We start from the raw sequence: 15,614 nt of genomic DNA on the forward strand, positions 1-15,614 counted from the left end.
TTATTCTGTTTTTTACTCCCCACATTTTATTCCCTCTTTTTTTCCTTTATTTCAATAAAACAATATTTATTTTAAAAAATGAATAGTTTTCACATAATATTTTTACTGTTGTGTGTTATCTACACACTTACTTTTACCTATTACACACTCCCTCTCAATTTTAGATTGTCAGATCAAATGAATTGAAGAATAATAATGATAAAAAATGAACAAGGATATGTGAAAAGTAAAAAAAAAAAATGTGTGAATACTCTCTTATTTTTCTCTTCATACACAACTGGTCATTTTGGTTGGAAAAAATCTGGCGAGATGATTTTAAACAGAAACATACTAAAGAAAATAAAAATGTGTAAAAATCATTTTTCGGGAATTTTCTCTAGAGCTAAAACTATTGTTATATATAACCACTATGGGGTGACTCAATGGTTAGGACTAGTTCAAGGCACGTATTTCACGCGACACGTCATGGATCCAATTTCTGCTAGAAAATGTTGAATTCTATGAGTCTTTCCAGTCCTGAAAGAGTAGACTGCCTTCGCCACTATCTGATCCCCTTTAAAAAATATATATATATATATATATATATGTATATATGTATGTATATATGTGTGTGTATATATATAACCATTGTTATATATCAATACAAACTTTACAAAAGGCAATCATTTATTGGTTATTCTGGGTTCGATTTAGATTCACATAAAAGTTGCAGCTGTTGCTGTTGTCGCATACAAGTGCCTTTTTTTTATTTAATTTAAAAAATAATTTTCCATTTCTTGGCCTATTTTATTTTCCTTAAATGTACATATTCATCCGCACGTATATTATAAGTTAATTCTGCTCTTTCTACCTCCGAAATAAACGGCCTTCTCAGAAAAAAAAGAAAAAAAAAAAAAAAAAAAGTTTCTGTTTCCTTTCATTTGTCTCCTAAATATATTTTTACAGCGTGTTTGTTCGATCCCATTGCTCTCTAGAAACTGCTCCTGAATTTTATGGGCAGTTTTTAGTTACTGGTGCAGGAGAACATACAAGCTTCTTCCTGTTTCTTCAAGCCCAGGTACATATCATTTCTTCATTTTATTTTTCCCTTTTTTTCCCTTTGGTTTTTAATCCAATTTTTCAAATTCTGTTGGATTTAAAAACTGAATGAGAAATTGGGATGTGTTGGGAAAAGTGCAGCAACAAAAACCCATAATTTGTTTTTGTGATTTTGTGTTTTTTTTTTTTTTTTGGTTGAAGATGGGACCGATTGGTAGAGCTCTGGTTTTTTGTTGTGGAAACAGGGCAATGATTTGGAGTGGAGGAGAATTCAGAACCAGAGGTGTGAGATAGAAGACGATTTCGAAGGCCTTGGCTTTGCTGGAATTCAGGGGATTTTAGAAGATTTTTTGAATTTATTTGACTTGGTTTGAAGAAATGATGACTGTTTTGGATCAAAACTTCAATTTTTGATCTGGTTTTTGCGGGAAAGAAGAGGAGAATTTCTTCAATCGTTGGCGTTAGAATTAGCTTGTGGAGGACAGAGAGAGAAACAGATACAGAGAGAGAAAGAAGGGGGATATTTTTGTAACTTAGTGTAATGGAGGCAGAGGCGGCCTCGGCTGAGCAGCCGCAGGCGGCGGCGCAGCCAACCTTGCCCCGGAAGAAGATGACGAAGCAGTTAACAGGAAAGCGCGATGATACGCCTTTGCATTCCGGAGCGAGGTCAGGAAACATGGCCGTGGTGATGGATATCCTTGAAAATACAGAAGAGGGTGCGTTGAAGGAGTTATTGACAAAGCAGAACTCATCTGATGAAACAGCACTATATGTTGCTGCAGAATATGGTTATGTTGATTTGGTCAGGGAGATGATCAAGTGCTACGATCTCTCTGACGCCGGAATCAAAGCGAGAAACGGGTTTGATGCGTTCCACATTGCTGCCAAACAAGGGGATATGGGTATGTCTCTGGTCTACCATGAGACCCTTCGGTTATTTTTTTCATTTTTCGTGTTATGTTGTTTTCGGTGGCAGATTAATGTTTTGGGTTTTTTGCAGATGTGTTGAATGTGCTTATGGAGGCTCATCCGGAATTGACCATGACAGTGGATCTATCAAACACCACGGCTTTGCACACAGCTGCGGCGCAAGGGCATATCGAGGTGGTGAGCTTTCTGTTGGAAGCAGGAAGCAGCCTGGCAACCATTGCTAAAAGCAATGGCAAGACCGCGCTGCATTCTGCGGCGAGAAATGGTCATTTGGAGGTTCTGAAAGCGCTTTTGGACAAGGAGCCTGGTATCGCCACACGTGTGGATAAGAAGGGGCAAACGGCACTTCACATGGCGGCTAAGGGGCAGAATCTTGAGGTGGTGGAGCAGTTGATTAACGCAGATCCTTCCTTGATAAACATGGCGGATAACAAAGACAATACCGCATTGCATATAGCTACTCGGAAGGGTAGAGGGGAGGTAAACTGACCTTTTCCCTGATCACTATGAGTTTTCATGTTTTATTAGTTGAGTAGAATGCATCATAGCAATAATGATTTGCTTTCAACAAAATTCTTCACATTCTATGCCTATAGCATTGTAGCCTATAGCGTATGTTATGTTCGGATGCTCTCATCTGCCGGATTTTATGCATTGCTATAGCGCAATGGACCGCTAGATCTCGATCTTCTGGAAAAATAGTAGTCTTGTATAAACTTACCTTCATTAAGTTTTGTAATTTGGGCATCTTAGTCGCTTTTTTTTTGGTGCATTTCCGGGTTGTCTCCCCACAATGTTACAAATTCTACCTTTGTTAGGTTTTATAGGTACGCTTCTTTTACCTTTGATTGGCTCATCGGATGAATTTATGACCCCTTTTACCAAATTACAGAGAGATTGTATGTTTCAATCTTACGAGCATAATGCCAGTTATATGTGTGCAGATTGTGAAGATACTACTCGAACACAGTGAAACCAACACAAAGGCAGTAAACAAGTCTGCTGAAACTGCCCTTGACACTGCCGAGAAAACTGGGAACTCGGACATTAAAGCTTTTCTGCAAGAGCGCGGTGTCCAGAGTGCTAAAGAAATCAAGCCACAAGCAAGAAACCCAGCTCGAGAGCTGAAACAAACGGTGAGTGACATCAAGCACGAAGTCCACCACCAGCTAGAACACACTCGCCAAACCAGAAGACGCGTCCAAGGCATTGCCAAACGCCTTCACAAAATGCACTCGGAAGGCCTCAACAATGCCATAAACTCAAACACTGTCGTGGCTGTCCTCATTGCCACGGTCACCTTTGCGGCAATTTTCCAAATCCCTGGCCAATACGTTGATGACCCTGAAGACATTCCCAAGGGGCAGTCACTTGGCGAGGCAAACATTGCTCCCAAACTCGCCTTCATAATCTTCTTCATCTTCGACTCCATTGCGCTTTTCATTTCTCTTGCTGTCGTGGTGGTGCAAACTTCAGTGGTGGTAATCGAGAGCAAGGCAAAGAAGCAGATGATGGCGATCATCAACAAGCTGATGTGGTTGGCTTGCGTGCTTGTTTCCGTGGCATTTTTGGCGCTCTCTTTCGTTGTGGTGGGTGAACAGAAGTGGCTAGCAATTGGAGTAACAATCATAGGAACTGTAATTATGGCTGCAACTTTGGGGACTATGTGTTTCTGGGTAGTTAGGCATCGGATTGAGGCGAAAAACATGAGGAGCATTCAGAGAACATCGTTGGACAGCAGATCGCGGTCGTGGTCGTTGTCTGCAGTAATGTCTGAATCTGAGCTCCTCAACAATGACTATAAGAAAATGTATGCAATTTGAAACTACTTCCACACACACATGCCACATTTTTTGGGTTCTTGGTTTTCCAGCATTGGGCCCAACAGGTGTAACTATTATATAGTAAAATGCATATTCTCGAGGGAGTTGATCATTTTTTTTTTTTTTTTGGAACTGTTATTACCATTCCAAAATCTCATTCTGCGTTGTATTTTTCTAAGTATAGACAATTTGGAGTGTAAAATGAGAATGTTGAGTGCTAATAATGATTCTTTTTTTTTTCTCCTTCAGAAGTTTTTGGGTTTTTGGTCAATTACATCATATAAAAATAGAAATAGAGATGACAATTCAAACCGTTAAACTCGATAATCGTGGATAATGTTTGAATGGAATGGATTTTGGGGATGAAAATCGGTTATATTTCGAATATGAGGAAAATCGAAAATTTACCGGTTATGGTTTCAGATGTTGTTATAGGGGTTTCCGATCTGTATCATTCTTTAAATGCGATCCGAATAATACAATTATATTCACCGAATTCATTACCTTGAGAATTACAAAAGTTGCATTTTTGTGGGAAAGTTCAAAAGTTTTGAATTAAAACCAATGAGAACTCAATGGTGCTTATGGGAGAGATCAAACATCACCAACATCACCAATGTATCTATTATATTATAATGAGAAAATTAATATCTATTATATTATAATGCATCAACTGAATATATATTTTTGGTATTAACGAAAATGAGTTCCGTTAACTGATGAGAAATTTGTTACCCTGTGGCTATAGTTATGGATAATCATCGATGGTTAATTTGCGGTTATCAATATGGTTAATTTTTGTGGTTATTGGGATTGATATAGTATTTCACCCCTACATAGGAACAATGTAACCACCACCCCCAGTGACTAGGGACAAATTTCAAACCCGTATTTCACACAGCACGTTCTGAGTTCGACTCCTAGCGCTAATGAATCATATAATGGTGGTCAGGGGAGACTAAAATACCTTTGTGAGTCTTCCCCTCCAAAAAAAAATAGATTGTCATGACGAAGTCACCCACTGATCTCTTTTTAATTTTTTTTTTAAAAAAATAAATAAATAAAAAAGTAACAATGTGTCTAAATTAAGAGAATATTGGCATTCATGAATTTGACAAGAGGGGGCAATTCTAGTGAGACAATACATTTAATGTACCCTTTATATATATTATCGCGCTGAGTTTACTATTTAGACATGTGATGATAATAATTATTAAGAATTAAAATATGTCGATGTTTAAACAATTTAACTACTCCAACGTTTAGAATATGCTTTATTGATTACAGTGTTAATCACATTTCAGGTGAGGGATGACAATTCTAACCGTTAAACTCGATAACCGTGGATAACCACCTGAATGGATTGGATTTAGATATGAAAATTCGGGTATGGTATGGATATGGGGAAAAACCGTGAACTTTATTTGGTTATAGTTTTGGATATGGTTATAGGGGTCCCCAATCCGTGTCCGTCCCCGAATCCCACCCGAATATACATATATATATATATTTGATATATAATATAATTTTATTCAATTTACCGAACTCTCCCTATACTAATTCATTATGCATGCATCAAACCCTATATTATCTTTATTATGCACCAAACATCATGCATGGGGCATACCAACAATCTCATCAATTCAATACTCTTATTATTACACTCAACCAAATTAATTCATTGAATCATTTTATATATCAATTATCAAATATTACAAGTTTATCAGATTCATCTCTTTTCAAGAGTCTCACTGTCAAGAAATTTGTGCATGTTATCATGAACAACTTCAAATATATTGTTAGTTTTTTGTAATTGGATGTTGCTATTTAATGACGGAATTAGTATCTACTAAAATTTATAATGCGTCAATTGGATTTTTTTTTTTTTGTTTTTTTTTTTTGAAGATGGATATAATTGATAATCGATTGAAAATCCGTTACCCGGTAGATATGGTTATGGATAATCCCCTATGGTTAATTTACGGTTATGGATATGGTTAATTTTCATGATTATGGGGATGGATATAGTATTTCCGTCCCCAAACCGAACCGTTGCCATCCAATGATGATTTTCTACCCTCCTAATCTCTCTACCTTTCCATACCCTCCTATTTGAACGGTCACGGTTAAGCCACGTCAACATCTTATATTGATTTTCTTTTTTTTATAGAGATAATAAAACAAAAAACAATGTGTGAGAGGAGGAGATAGAAGAGGATGAGAATAGGAGGGTAGAGAATCCTCCTCCCACATTTCATGTGAAAGTTTTGATTCACATTTAGTCCAAGTATAAAGGTTGGTGTCACTTTTATAAGATGACACAATGGTGGAGCCAATGTGCGGCAATGTGTCACATCTAGTCTGCATAGTAAGATATTGTCCGCTTTGGACCACGCTCTCACGGATTTGTTCTTGGCTTACACCTAAAACGCGTCTCATTATAGGGAGGTTGTCATGTACATATAAAGCACATCACCTCCTTTCCCCCAGGCGATGTGGAATCTTACAATCCACCCACCTTAGGGACCCGACATCCTTGTCGGTACACTTTCGGCGGGGGAGTAGCTCTGATACCAAATTGTCACATCCAATCCACATAGTAAGATATTGTCCATTTTGGGCCACGCTCTCACGGATTTGTTATTGGGCTTATACCCAAAACGCGTCTCACTACAGGGAGGTGGGCATGTACATATAAGGCACATCACCTCCTCTTCCCTAGGTGATATGAGATCTTACACAATGGCTGTTACCTACCCCAATAACATATAAAATCCTTATTTTGAAATTTGGTTTGACTCTTATACTAGCTAAGATAAATGAAATAAGGAGACCTTTAATCAATATTTTTTAAATTGACACAAACCAAAACTACGTGATTTGTGTTCTGTTTCACTTAAAAAAAAAGAGAGTTTAGCATGCTAATTCTCAAATAAGCTAAAGACTTATCAAATACGCAAACACCTCCTCCACTCAAACTTCATATCTCCTAATTCAAAGCTTCTCCAGTGTTCAGGTTCCATCAAACACCTTCATTGCACGTAGTTGTATCACGGAATCCCAATCATATCAGTATTTTTATCATCTTGGGTTCATTGGGATTTTTATGATTATTGTGTTGAGTGATTGATATGAACTAACTTTTATAAAATAAAAAAAAATACAATTACCAATGTGATCAGTAAACGCAATTTTACGGTACGTTCAGCCCTAGACAGAAACACAAACACTTTGATGCATGATTGAGAAATATTAGGAACCACATGATAATGCAAGTAGTCATTTGTCGAGGCGGCTGCCAAAATGGACCCCTCTATTGTCCCCCAGTTGCAAATAGGGGACAGTGGGATATTCTGTTGCAGGATGGTCCTCTAAATTCTTTTATTTATTTTCCTTTTCCGGATACCAAAAGAAACGAATATTATACAACATGGGCCTTCTAATGGGCTTCAAGCCCAATTCACAAAGACGCCCAATAGAATCCAGATTCTCCTGAGAAACGGATATTTTCCGGGAAGCCCAATGAAAACCCGTTTTGTGAGAAACGGGTATACGAGATCATTCGGGTCGAAACGTCGAACCAGAAGAATAACACAAGCAAGGGGCCTCTCTCTCTCGTCGACTCAGAGACGGTGATATGGACGACGAATTGCTGGAACTGCAGAGGCAATTCGAGTTCGCACAGCAGGCGAAATCGAGCATCAGATTATCCGATCGAAACGTCGTCGAATTGGTCCAGAAGCTTCAGGAGCTGCATATCATCGACTTCGAGCTTCTCCACACCGTCACCGGCAAAGAATACATTACTCCCGTAAACCTCTCTCTCTCTATCTCTTTCTGTTTGTTTCTCGAGAAAATAGACGATAAATCATCTAAAGAAACGTTCTTTACCCTTATTTATTTCGGTCATCAAACACGGCATTTCGGTTTGAATTTCATCGCAATCCTAATTAATATTGTGTTTAATTATTAATTATCGTGTTATTGTTGTTATTTTATCGGATACGATATTTGCATTTGTAATTTGAGTACTGAGTGTGGTTTTTGGCTTAAAGATTTGAATTTGATGATGGTGGTGGTGTGGTAATGATAGGATCAATTGAGGAATGAGATATCGGCGGAGGTCAGTAAACTAGGGCGTGTTTCATTGATTGACCTGGCGGACGCTACCGGAGTTGATTTGTATCACGTTGAGAAGCAAGCTCAACATGTTGTTTCGGATGATCTGGGGCTTATGTTGATTCAAGGGGAAATAATATCGCAGTCTTATTGGGATTCTGTCGCCGAAGAAGTCAATGACAGGCTTCAAGAGTGTAGCCAAATTGCTCTGGCAGAACTTGCCGCGCAGTTGCATGTCAGTTCGGAAATGGTGGCATCCGTGTTGGAGCCCCGCCTTGGGACTTTGGTAACTACTTTCCCTGGTTTTGAGTGATTTTGGAATTGAGGAAAGGAAAATTATGATATGGGTTGTTCTCTTGATTCAGGTGAAAGGTAGGCTTGAAGGTGGGCAATTGTATACACCTGCATATGTTGCACGGGTTACTGCCATGGTTCGTGGTGCTGCCAGAGGTATCGCAGTTCCCACAAACTTATCATTGTTGTGGAGTTCTTTACAGCAGTTGCTGCAAGAAATGGATGGAGGGAGTGGAGTGGCTGTAGAAGGTTCTTTTTTCCAGTCCCTATTTAATGGGCTTGTAAAGGAAGGACAGCTTCTTGGATCACTTCGCGCAGGAGTGCATTGGACACCTAATGTATGTGTCATATTCTTGTTTCATTTGGTTTCAGTGCTTCGATTTCATTGCATATGATGACTGGAATAAAAACTGCATACTCTGATTAACATCGACTTCTGTAATGTTCCGAAACAAACTTGCAGAACCATTAACTTTGTTGTTACAGAATCACTTCCCATAGACTTTTTGGCTTTCTATCAAAGAAACATATTTTCTTTAAAGCTGACTATATGTCTACATTATTTGTAAATTTCGTACAGGTCTTTGCCATTGCTCAAAAGGAATCAATTGATTCTTTCTTTTCACAGGTATGAAGCCCTTTTCTCCCTCCTATTTGTAAAAACGTGGTGTCCAAAAACCTTCAGATGCTTCCTGAACTTCAAATTTAACATGTACTCCTAATTGCATGCTCAGTTATATGTTTTAGTTTCAGCCTCTGATTTGGCCTTTTACTTTTCTTTTCAACGAGTGTAGTATGTGGCATTTAGCACTATTTTTGTATGTGTAGAGTGTCAAGATTACTGGTAGCTTCTCAGTTCAAGGCTTGGACTTTTTCAATGAATTTGTGGTTTTGTGGTTACATAATTTTCTGGGAAACCAAAGTTCAATACATTTTGTGTGATTTCGACCATTTCTTTTTGGTTTGAAATAGGGAAGAACATTCTTAGATGTTGGTGATTCTTTCTTCTGACTTGTTCTTCAATTTCCTGCAGAATTCTTTCATTAACTATGATGTTCTGCACAAACTTAGAATTCCTCAGCCTATTCAGTTCTTGCAGGTATCTAATTGCTTTCATGTTGACGTTCTGATTTTGGAGCTTATAGGGTTTATATGTGAAGTCATTGCTTATTTCTCTTATTTTTTATGTAATTAAAATTTGTGGTTATGCACTTGAATTTAGTCCAGATATCCAGAAGGCATACCTTTGGTTACTACATTTGTTCACCCCTCAATGATTGAGATGCTTGATGCTGCTACGGAAGATGCTCTCGAACGTGATAGCTGGTAAACTTCTCTACTATTTTTATGAATACTTTACTTTTATATATGAGTTAATTTCATCACCTCTTAAAACCTTAGTACGAAAATTTATCACTTGACACTCTACCTTTTCCGTTTCTTACTCTTTGTGCCTCTAATTAGATAGCTTTCATGGGTGGGCAAAGTGGCCATCTTATTGTAGTGATAATGCTGTTTCTTTTCTTTCAGGTTTGGAATTTTTTAGCTGAAGGCCATTTAATCTGTTGTTTCACTGAAATTCTTTTAATTGAAACAGTACTTAAATTCTTCAAGATGTTTTTCGTGGATTAGATAGATATAGAAAGCTGTTTTAACAATGTTCTTGGATGTGTTTCCATTATACTGTTATGTTAAGGTAGGCATTACATTTTTATTTCCTGATATGATTGGATGGAGCAATGCAGGATCGATTCCCTTTCTATACTGCCGATGTCCTTTGGGTCTCAAGATGCATCTAAACTTTTGTCCCTTTGCCCTTCCATTCAGCAGGGTCTCAAGGTGCCTTTCTGATATCAAGTCTGCTCTTCTACTCATACACTTGATCTGTCAAACTCTTATGTGCCTCATCTTTTGCAGTCTGATAAAGCAATAATATTCGGGGACTCGTATGTGTTTAGCAGTGGCTTTATCAAGGTATGTCCATTGAAGTATATTATAAAACTAGTTACTTTTAGGATCCAGGTCCCTGATAGGTATTTTTATTATCTAAGGTCTAATGGCTAAAACTCTTAAGTTGAGTCCAAGTAGGAAAGTAAAATGCTGACATATATAGCATACCCGAAAACAACAAAAGTTACAAACATGGCATTGACATTTTTGCTATTCATAAAATCTATTCTGTTTTTCAGAAGCATGTTGTTTATTTGAGATCTATTGATCAAGACTATGATGATTATTGGATTTTACGAATGACAAATTTACAATACAGAAAATCTATTGTGCATTTTATTTATCCAAAAAAAATGTCTGACTAGGGGCATCAGGCTAATTAAATACGATTTTAATCACAAGTTTGCACATTTGCACCTGGTGTTTTCATCAATGTTAAACTGAATTACTTGTGAACCATCAGCATTAAATCTCTTATACCCTCCCTGTACATTTACAATTTCTTGCCTGAAAATTGATTATCTTTAGAAATATAAATGAATTTAATTTGCCAAAAAATGAGCAAGAACCTGGTTTTTATGTTTACTGTAGAAGTAAAGATGTGGGACTCGTGGACTTTCTGACTTCTAGAGGTCTTCGTTGTGACTTTAAGCATTTCTACACCTCTTTTTGGTTTATGAATTCTGATGCTTTGAGTATATGTCCTCATGGCAGGATGTGTATGATCTCCTAGAGAAAGAAATGGAAACCTTTAATGTTTCGGTTCCTTCCAGTACTGTGGTGTCAGATGATTTGCGTGAGACAAAAATTGGTCATGACACAAGCAGGTCGACTGAGTCAAATGAAACTGTTAGTGACAGCAGCAGTAATAAACAGGCAACGGAGAAAGGATCAAAAAAGAAAAAAGGTAGAGGGGCTGGGAACATGATGACAGGGCCAGCTGAGAGTGAGCTGGCCAACCAGGACAATGTTCCTACGAAATCTAAGAAAAACCAAAGGAAAGGCAAGAATATCTCTTCCGGGCAGGCCGCAGAGTCAAAAGCAGCTGCTAAGTTGGGGAAAATAAAAGAGGAAAATCTCAACGTCCCTTCAGAAGATTGGGTAATGAATAAGATTACAGCGCTAGTACCTGATTTTGAAGAACAAGGTCTGTTGATTCTGACTTCAGCTACTTTGTTCATTTAATCATTTAGACCTAATGCCATGAGTTTCGAACCCAGTGTTGATAGAAGCAGTGGACTAATTTGATAGGTCTTGACGGTCCCCAAACAATTCTTGGACCTTTGGCACACTATTTGAGGCCTAAGTTAATCAACTCCTGGAAGGAGAGAAGAAAGGCATTGTTTACAGAAAATGCGGAGAGAATGAAGAACTTGCTTGATAATTTGCAAAAGAAACTTGATGAGGTAATAAACTCCTGCAAGGCTGCAACGACTATATTTTTTGTTCAATTCCTTAGTTCTTGCATTGGGTATTCTCTTGTAGTATAAGAAGCATCTTTTAGTAAGGTGCTTTTTGGAACCTTGTAATTTAGAATCTTCATTGTGCTAAACTGCCTTTTTTTCCGTGCAGTTTTTCTTAAATATGCAGCTTTATGAAAAGGCTTTAGATTTGTTTGAAGATGACCAATCAACCTCAGTAAGTTTTCCCTCTAATGATGCGTATTAAATGGTTTCAGTTGGTGATACAATGGACTAAAGAAGGCTCATCTATGAATTATGATTGACAGGTCATTTTTCACCGGCATCTGTTAAGAACAACAGCTACTACAATTGCTGATATACTTCTTCACAATTTGGTAGCTTTTTTTCATTGTGATCTTGTTATGTTCATGGTCACAATATGTACATGTATACCCATATTAAATGGTCACCATATGCATGTAGCTGAGCTGTTTCACGGATTTTAAATGATGGATACCTATGATGTAGGACATGCACAACAAATTGAAGAATGGAGTTGAAGAAGTTGCCGAGCCTCAAATTTCAGAATCTATTTCCCTCAGTGCGGGAGAGAGAACTTCCATTGTAGGAAATAATCTACTACCTGATGTTAATTTTGACATTTCCAGAGAGTAGTTTGTCATTTTCTTTCATAAAATGGAACCTGTCAATCACGTTATCCAATAAAAAAACTCAAGGTAAGCAAAAGTTTTATGGTCTTTTGGTTTTTTGCAGGCCAAGAATTTTCCTGGATCTCTTTCAAACAAGGCTCTTGCTGTAGTTGAAGCATTGGAAGGAAAGGTCAGTTCTTATTTGGTAGAAACACGTTGATTTCTTGTTTCTTGGACCTATCTGGATCGATTAATTACAAATCTTGTGCTGATTTTTCAGTTTAATGTTGGGTATATAATTATTTATTTCTATTTTATTGATATATATTCCTTTATTCAGTGATTTTCATTTTTCTTAACTATTTTAGGTTGCATCCTTAGTGGATTCAGTACTTTGTTTCTGATTTCCAAACTCTTCTGGTTCTGCAGAGTTTGCATTCATTTTATTATTATTTTGTATGTAAGTTAAGCACTCAACACCAGTTCAGTTTATAGATTGAGATCTTAGAGTCTGTTTCCATTTCTTTGTATGCAATGTTCAAGGAAGAGCTGATTATTTCTATCTCTGAAGGTTACCCATTATTAAATGAGTTGAAAGCTTGGAATGTTATTTTTTGCGGAAAGTTTTTGTTTAGTTGCAATTATTATAATTCGTATCTTTTCTTATCTGCCTGATACATCTTATATACTTTTGATGAAATCAAGACTTTGTATGTATTACACTGTTACTCAACTCCATCAACTTACCAAAATGACTTCACATGTTGAATGTTCTACATGGCAGCGGGTGGAAACATTCATGACTGCTCTAAGAGATATTGCAGAAGAGAGGTATTTGCATGCTTATTTATTTGTCTTTGTGATGGGTTCGTTGAAGCACTTATTTTTCTCTGAAGCTAATATAAACGTTTGGGTTTAAATTTTCTAGCGGCTTGCTCTTGAAAAAGCTTGACAAGAAATTGGAAAGAACGCTTCTGCATTCATATCAGAAGGTTTTGCTCTTGTATAAGGACTTGTCAAATCTATAATCCACAAATAGCTAGATGTGTAACTTGATCATATGGAGATGAAAATTACCTTTTACAGTTTTCTTCTATCTGTATCATTTTCAGGATTTGGTGTCTCAAGTTTCTGCTGAGACAGATCCAGTTCCTCTTTTGCCAAAAGTTGTTTCCCTGATTTACGTTCAGGTTTGTTAATTTTTGTTGCAACCAGATTCAGTACAATACATGCATTCATGCTTCATGTTTCTTGTCCAGTTTAGTAACATGAATTTTCATATGTAGGTTCACCATAAAGCTCTTCAAGCACCTGGAAGGGCCATCGCTGTTGCTGTTTCACGGCTGAAGGTACGCTTTTTATTTTTGAAGGGAGTTTTCACTGCTAAATTCTCCTACAAGTTGTACATATTTGCAGTATGTCTAGCCAAGATGATTATCCTAGCAGTAGAGTTTTGACAAGATATTACTATATATCTCCGTTCTTTTCAATAAATTATAATACTTGATCCAGTTAACAACTGGGAGAAAAAGAAAGAGACAAGATATGGTGGTTAATTTTGGATTTTATTTATTTTGGTGATGTGATTTGCCACACAAGATCTGTTGAGTAGTATGTTCCAACATTCAAGTCACCATAGAAACTAAACTTTTTTAAAGTGAACTTAAGGAACTGAAAGCAAGGAAGTGTTCCCTTACTAGAAGAGTTCCTACGATTAATTTTTTTTCATTTGAATAAAAGGGTACAGTGGTGAACATAAACAGTCTTCCTGCCCTTTTTTCTCGTACATCCGATTAAAGGAAACTTCCTATCTTCTCTCTTAAACAAAAGACATCACATCTCCCTATCCTGCCTTAGTTTCTTCAATAGAAATCATCATCTCATTTCTTTTCCGTATTGAATGCCCAATCAATGTATAAGGACACATTAATTGCTCTGCTAATTGCTTCAGAGAGAACTTTGCTGGTACTTCGCTACTACTGAGCTCCAACGGTGCTCTGGCTCCCTGTATTTGTGTGCATATTGTTTCCAGTATTCTGTTCCTAATAACAACACAACTTTTTTTCAGGATAAACTGGATGAATCAGCCTTCAAGATCTTGACAGATTATCAAACTACAACAGTGACCCTGTTAACGTTAATATCTGGTGCAAGTGGAGAGGTGAGTAGTTATTTTGCAGTTTTCTAGTCAGATACTTGGTGTATGCAATGATAACAATTGATCCATAAATTTTCATCCCTGAGCCAATATTTTATAGCACTTAAAAGTTTTTCTTCAAGGGGAAGTGGCCCTCTACCACAGTGGTGGAGAGGAGTGTTGCCTTTGCACCACGGCATGAGTTTGAACCTCGTCAGCTCCCTAATCTAACAAATATATTGTTTGACAAAAAAAAAATCTTCAAGGAGTTCATAAATAGTTGAAGTCTTAGTTAATCTTATGCTAGTCGTCGGACTCATTACTTAATTTAATGTACGCAATCTCTGTTTGCATCAGGAAGAAGATTGTTCATCTGATAGAATTTTGAGCAAAAGGGAGCTTTTGGAGACTCAAATGCCTGCACTCAAAGGCCTGGTCTTACGCACCTCACAATCCTGACTCTGACGTGAAATCTTGTTTCCGAAAGTGAAATGAACCTCTGAAAACATAGTGGAATGCTTCAAATTAGAGATTAGCGTTCATATGTTAGTGTTTAAATATCATTACTACATCTATATCTTGTAAAAAAGAAAGATTATTAAGGAAGGCTTAGAAATTAGTAGATCCCTTGTGGGGGTCAGTCTTGAATTTGGTATGGATGCTCGTTGAGTTTTGGTATGATTTAACATTAAAGAACTGAGAAATTTTATGTTCTGAATACACTTGGCACGCCCGGACCGGGCTTTGGTGGAAAGTAACCCCACATCTTGGGAGAAATTTTTCAATGTTTCCGGAACACAAGGTGATACCCTATATGTCATTATACAAGTAATGAGGCACTTATGTTAAAAACTTAACAACTTACAAAAACACTACATGTCATTATACAAGTAATGAGGCACTTCTCCGTACTTATACAATGACACGTTATGTACCATTCGTGTTTCGAATACACTTTGTGTTGTATTGAGTTTAAAATTATGATGAACTTTTTGTAATTCATTTCTTACTAATTTAATCGCAATCGTCTGCGACTTGACAATCCATCACCCAAACAAAGACTAGAAAACAAATGAAAGGGCCAATAATAATATAAGACTGTTTTTTATATTATTGGTTGAGGAAATTAAATAATAGTGCATAGCAACATAGCACGAAACACGGTGTAGAAAATAAATTTAATCATTGCAATAATAAATATGTAGTGGGTAACTTCAACAAGAAGGCATAGTAAATATTTATTTTTTTAAGCATAAGTACGGTATTCATT

At 37.0% G+C, this 15,614-nt stretch overlaps 2 protein-coding genes across 4 annotated transcripts; both read left to right on the forward strand.

The window, feature by feature from the left end:
* The first annotated feature begins 680 nt into the window (after window positions 1-680).
* Window positions 681-4,034, forward strand: LOC137742053 (ankyrin repeat-containing protein At5g02620). Of its 2 annotated transcripts, none has more exons than XM_068481794.2 (4): window positions 681-1,057; window positions 1,284-1,940; window positions 2,039-2,448; window positions 2,913-4,034. In XM_068481794.2, exons 2-4 carry the CDS (start codon window positions 1,580-1,582, stop codon window positions 3,789-3,791), a joined length of 1,650 nt encoding a protein of 549 aa, XP_068337895.2. In that variant the 5' UTR covers window positions 681-1,057; window positions 1,284-1,579; the 3' UTR covers window positions 3,792-4,034. The 2 variants fall into 2 exon arrangements, with proteins under 2 accessions (XP_068337895.2, XP_068337894.2); XM_068481793.2 differs by having other exon boundaries at window positions 807-1,057; window positions 1,240-1,940.
* A 3,227-nt stretch (window positions 4,035-7,261) lies between these two features.
* On the forward strand, window positions 7,262-15,098 carry LOC137741911 (E3 UFM1-protein ligase 1 homolog). Of its 2 annotated transcripts, XM_068481611.2 has the most exons (20): window positions 7,262-7,602; window positions 7,885-8,196; window positions 8,276-8,542; window positions 8,785-8,832; window positions 9,238-9,303; window positions 9,427-9,530; window positions 9,950-10,043; window positions 10,122-10,178; window positions 10,869-11,301; window positions 11,406-11,560; window positions 11,727-11,792; window positions 11,884-11,952; window positions 12,086-12,181; window positions 12,332-12,397; window positions 12,992-13,038; window positions 13,136-13,199; window positions 13,320-13,397; window positions 13,494-13,556; window positions 14,276-14,368; window positions 14,702-15,098. In XM_068481611.2, the coding sequence occupies exons 1-20, from the start codon at window positions 7,429-7,431 to the stop codon at window positions 14,801-14,803; spliced, it is 2,454 nt and encodes an 817-aa protein (XP_068337712.2). In that variant the 5' UTR covers window positions 7,262-7,428; the 3' UTR covers window positions 14,804-15,098. The 2 variants fall into 2 exon arrangements, with proteins under 2 accessions (XP_068337712.2, XP_088535456.1); XM_088679330.1 differs by lacking the exons at window positions 13,136-13,199; window positions 13,320-13,397; window positions 13,494-13,556; window positions 14,276-14,368; window positions 14,702-15,098 and having other exon boundaries at window positions 7,334-7,602; window positions 12,913-13,019.
* The last annotated feature ends 516 nt before the right edge of the window (window positions 15,099-15,614 follow it).

The sequence above is a fragment of the Pyrus communis genome, chromosome 11, assembly GCF_041283825.1.
Source record: "Pyrus communis isolate YQ-2024b chromosome 11, ASM4128382v1, whole genome shotgun sequence".
Lineage (NCBI taxonomy): Eukaryota > Viridiplantae > Streptophyta > Magnoliopsida > Rosales > Rosaceae > Pyrus > Pyrus communis.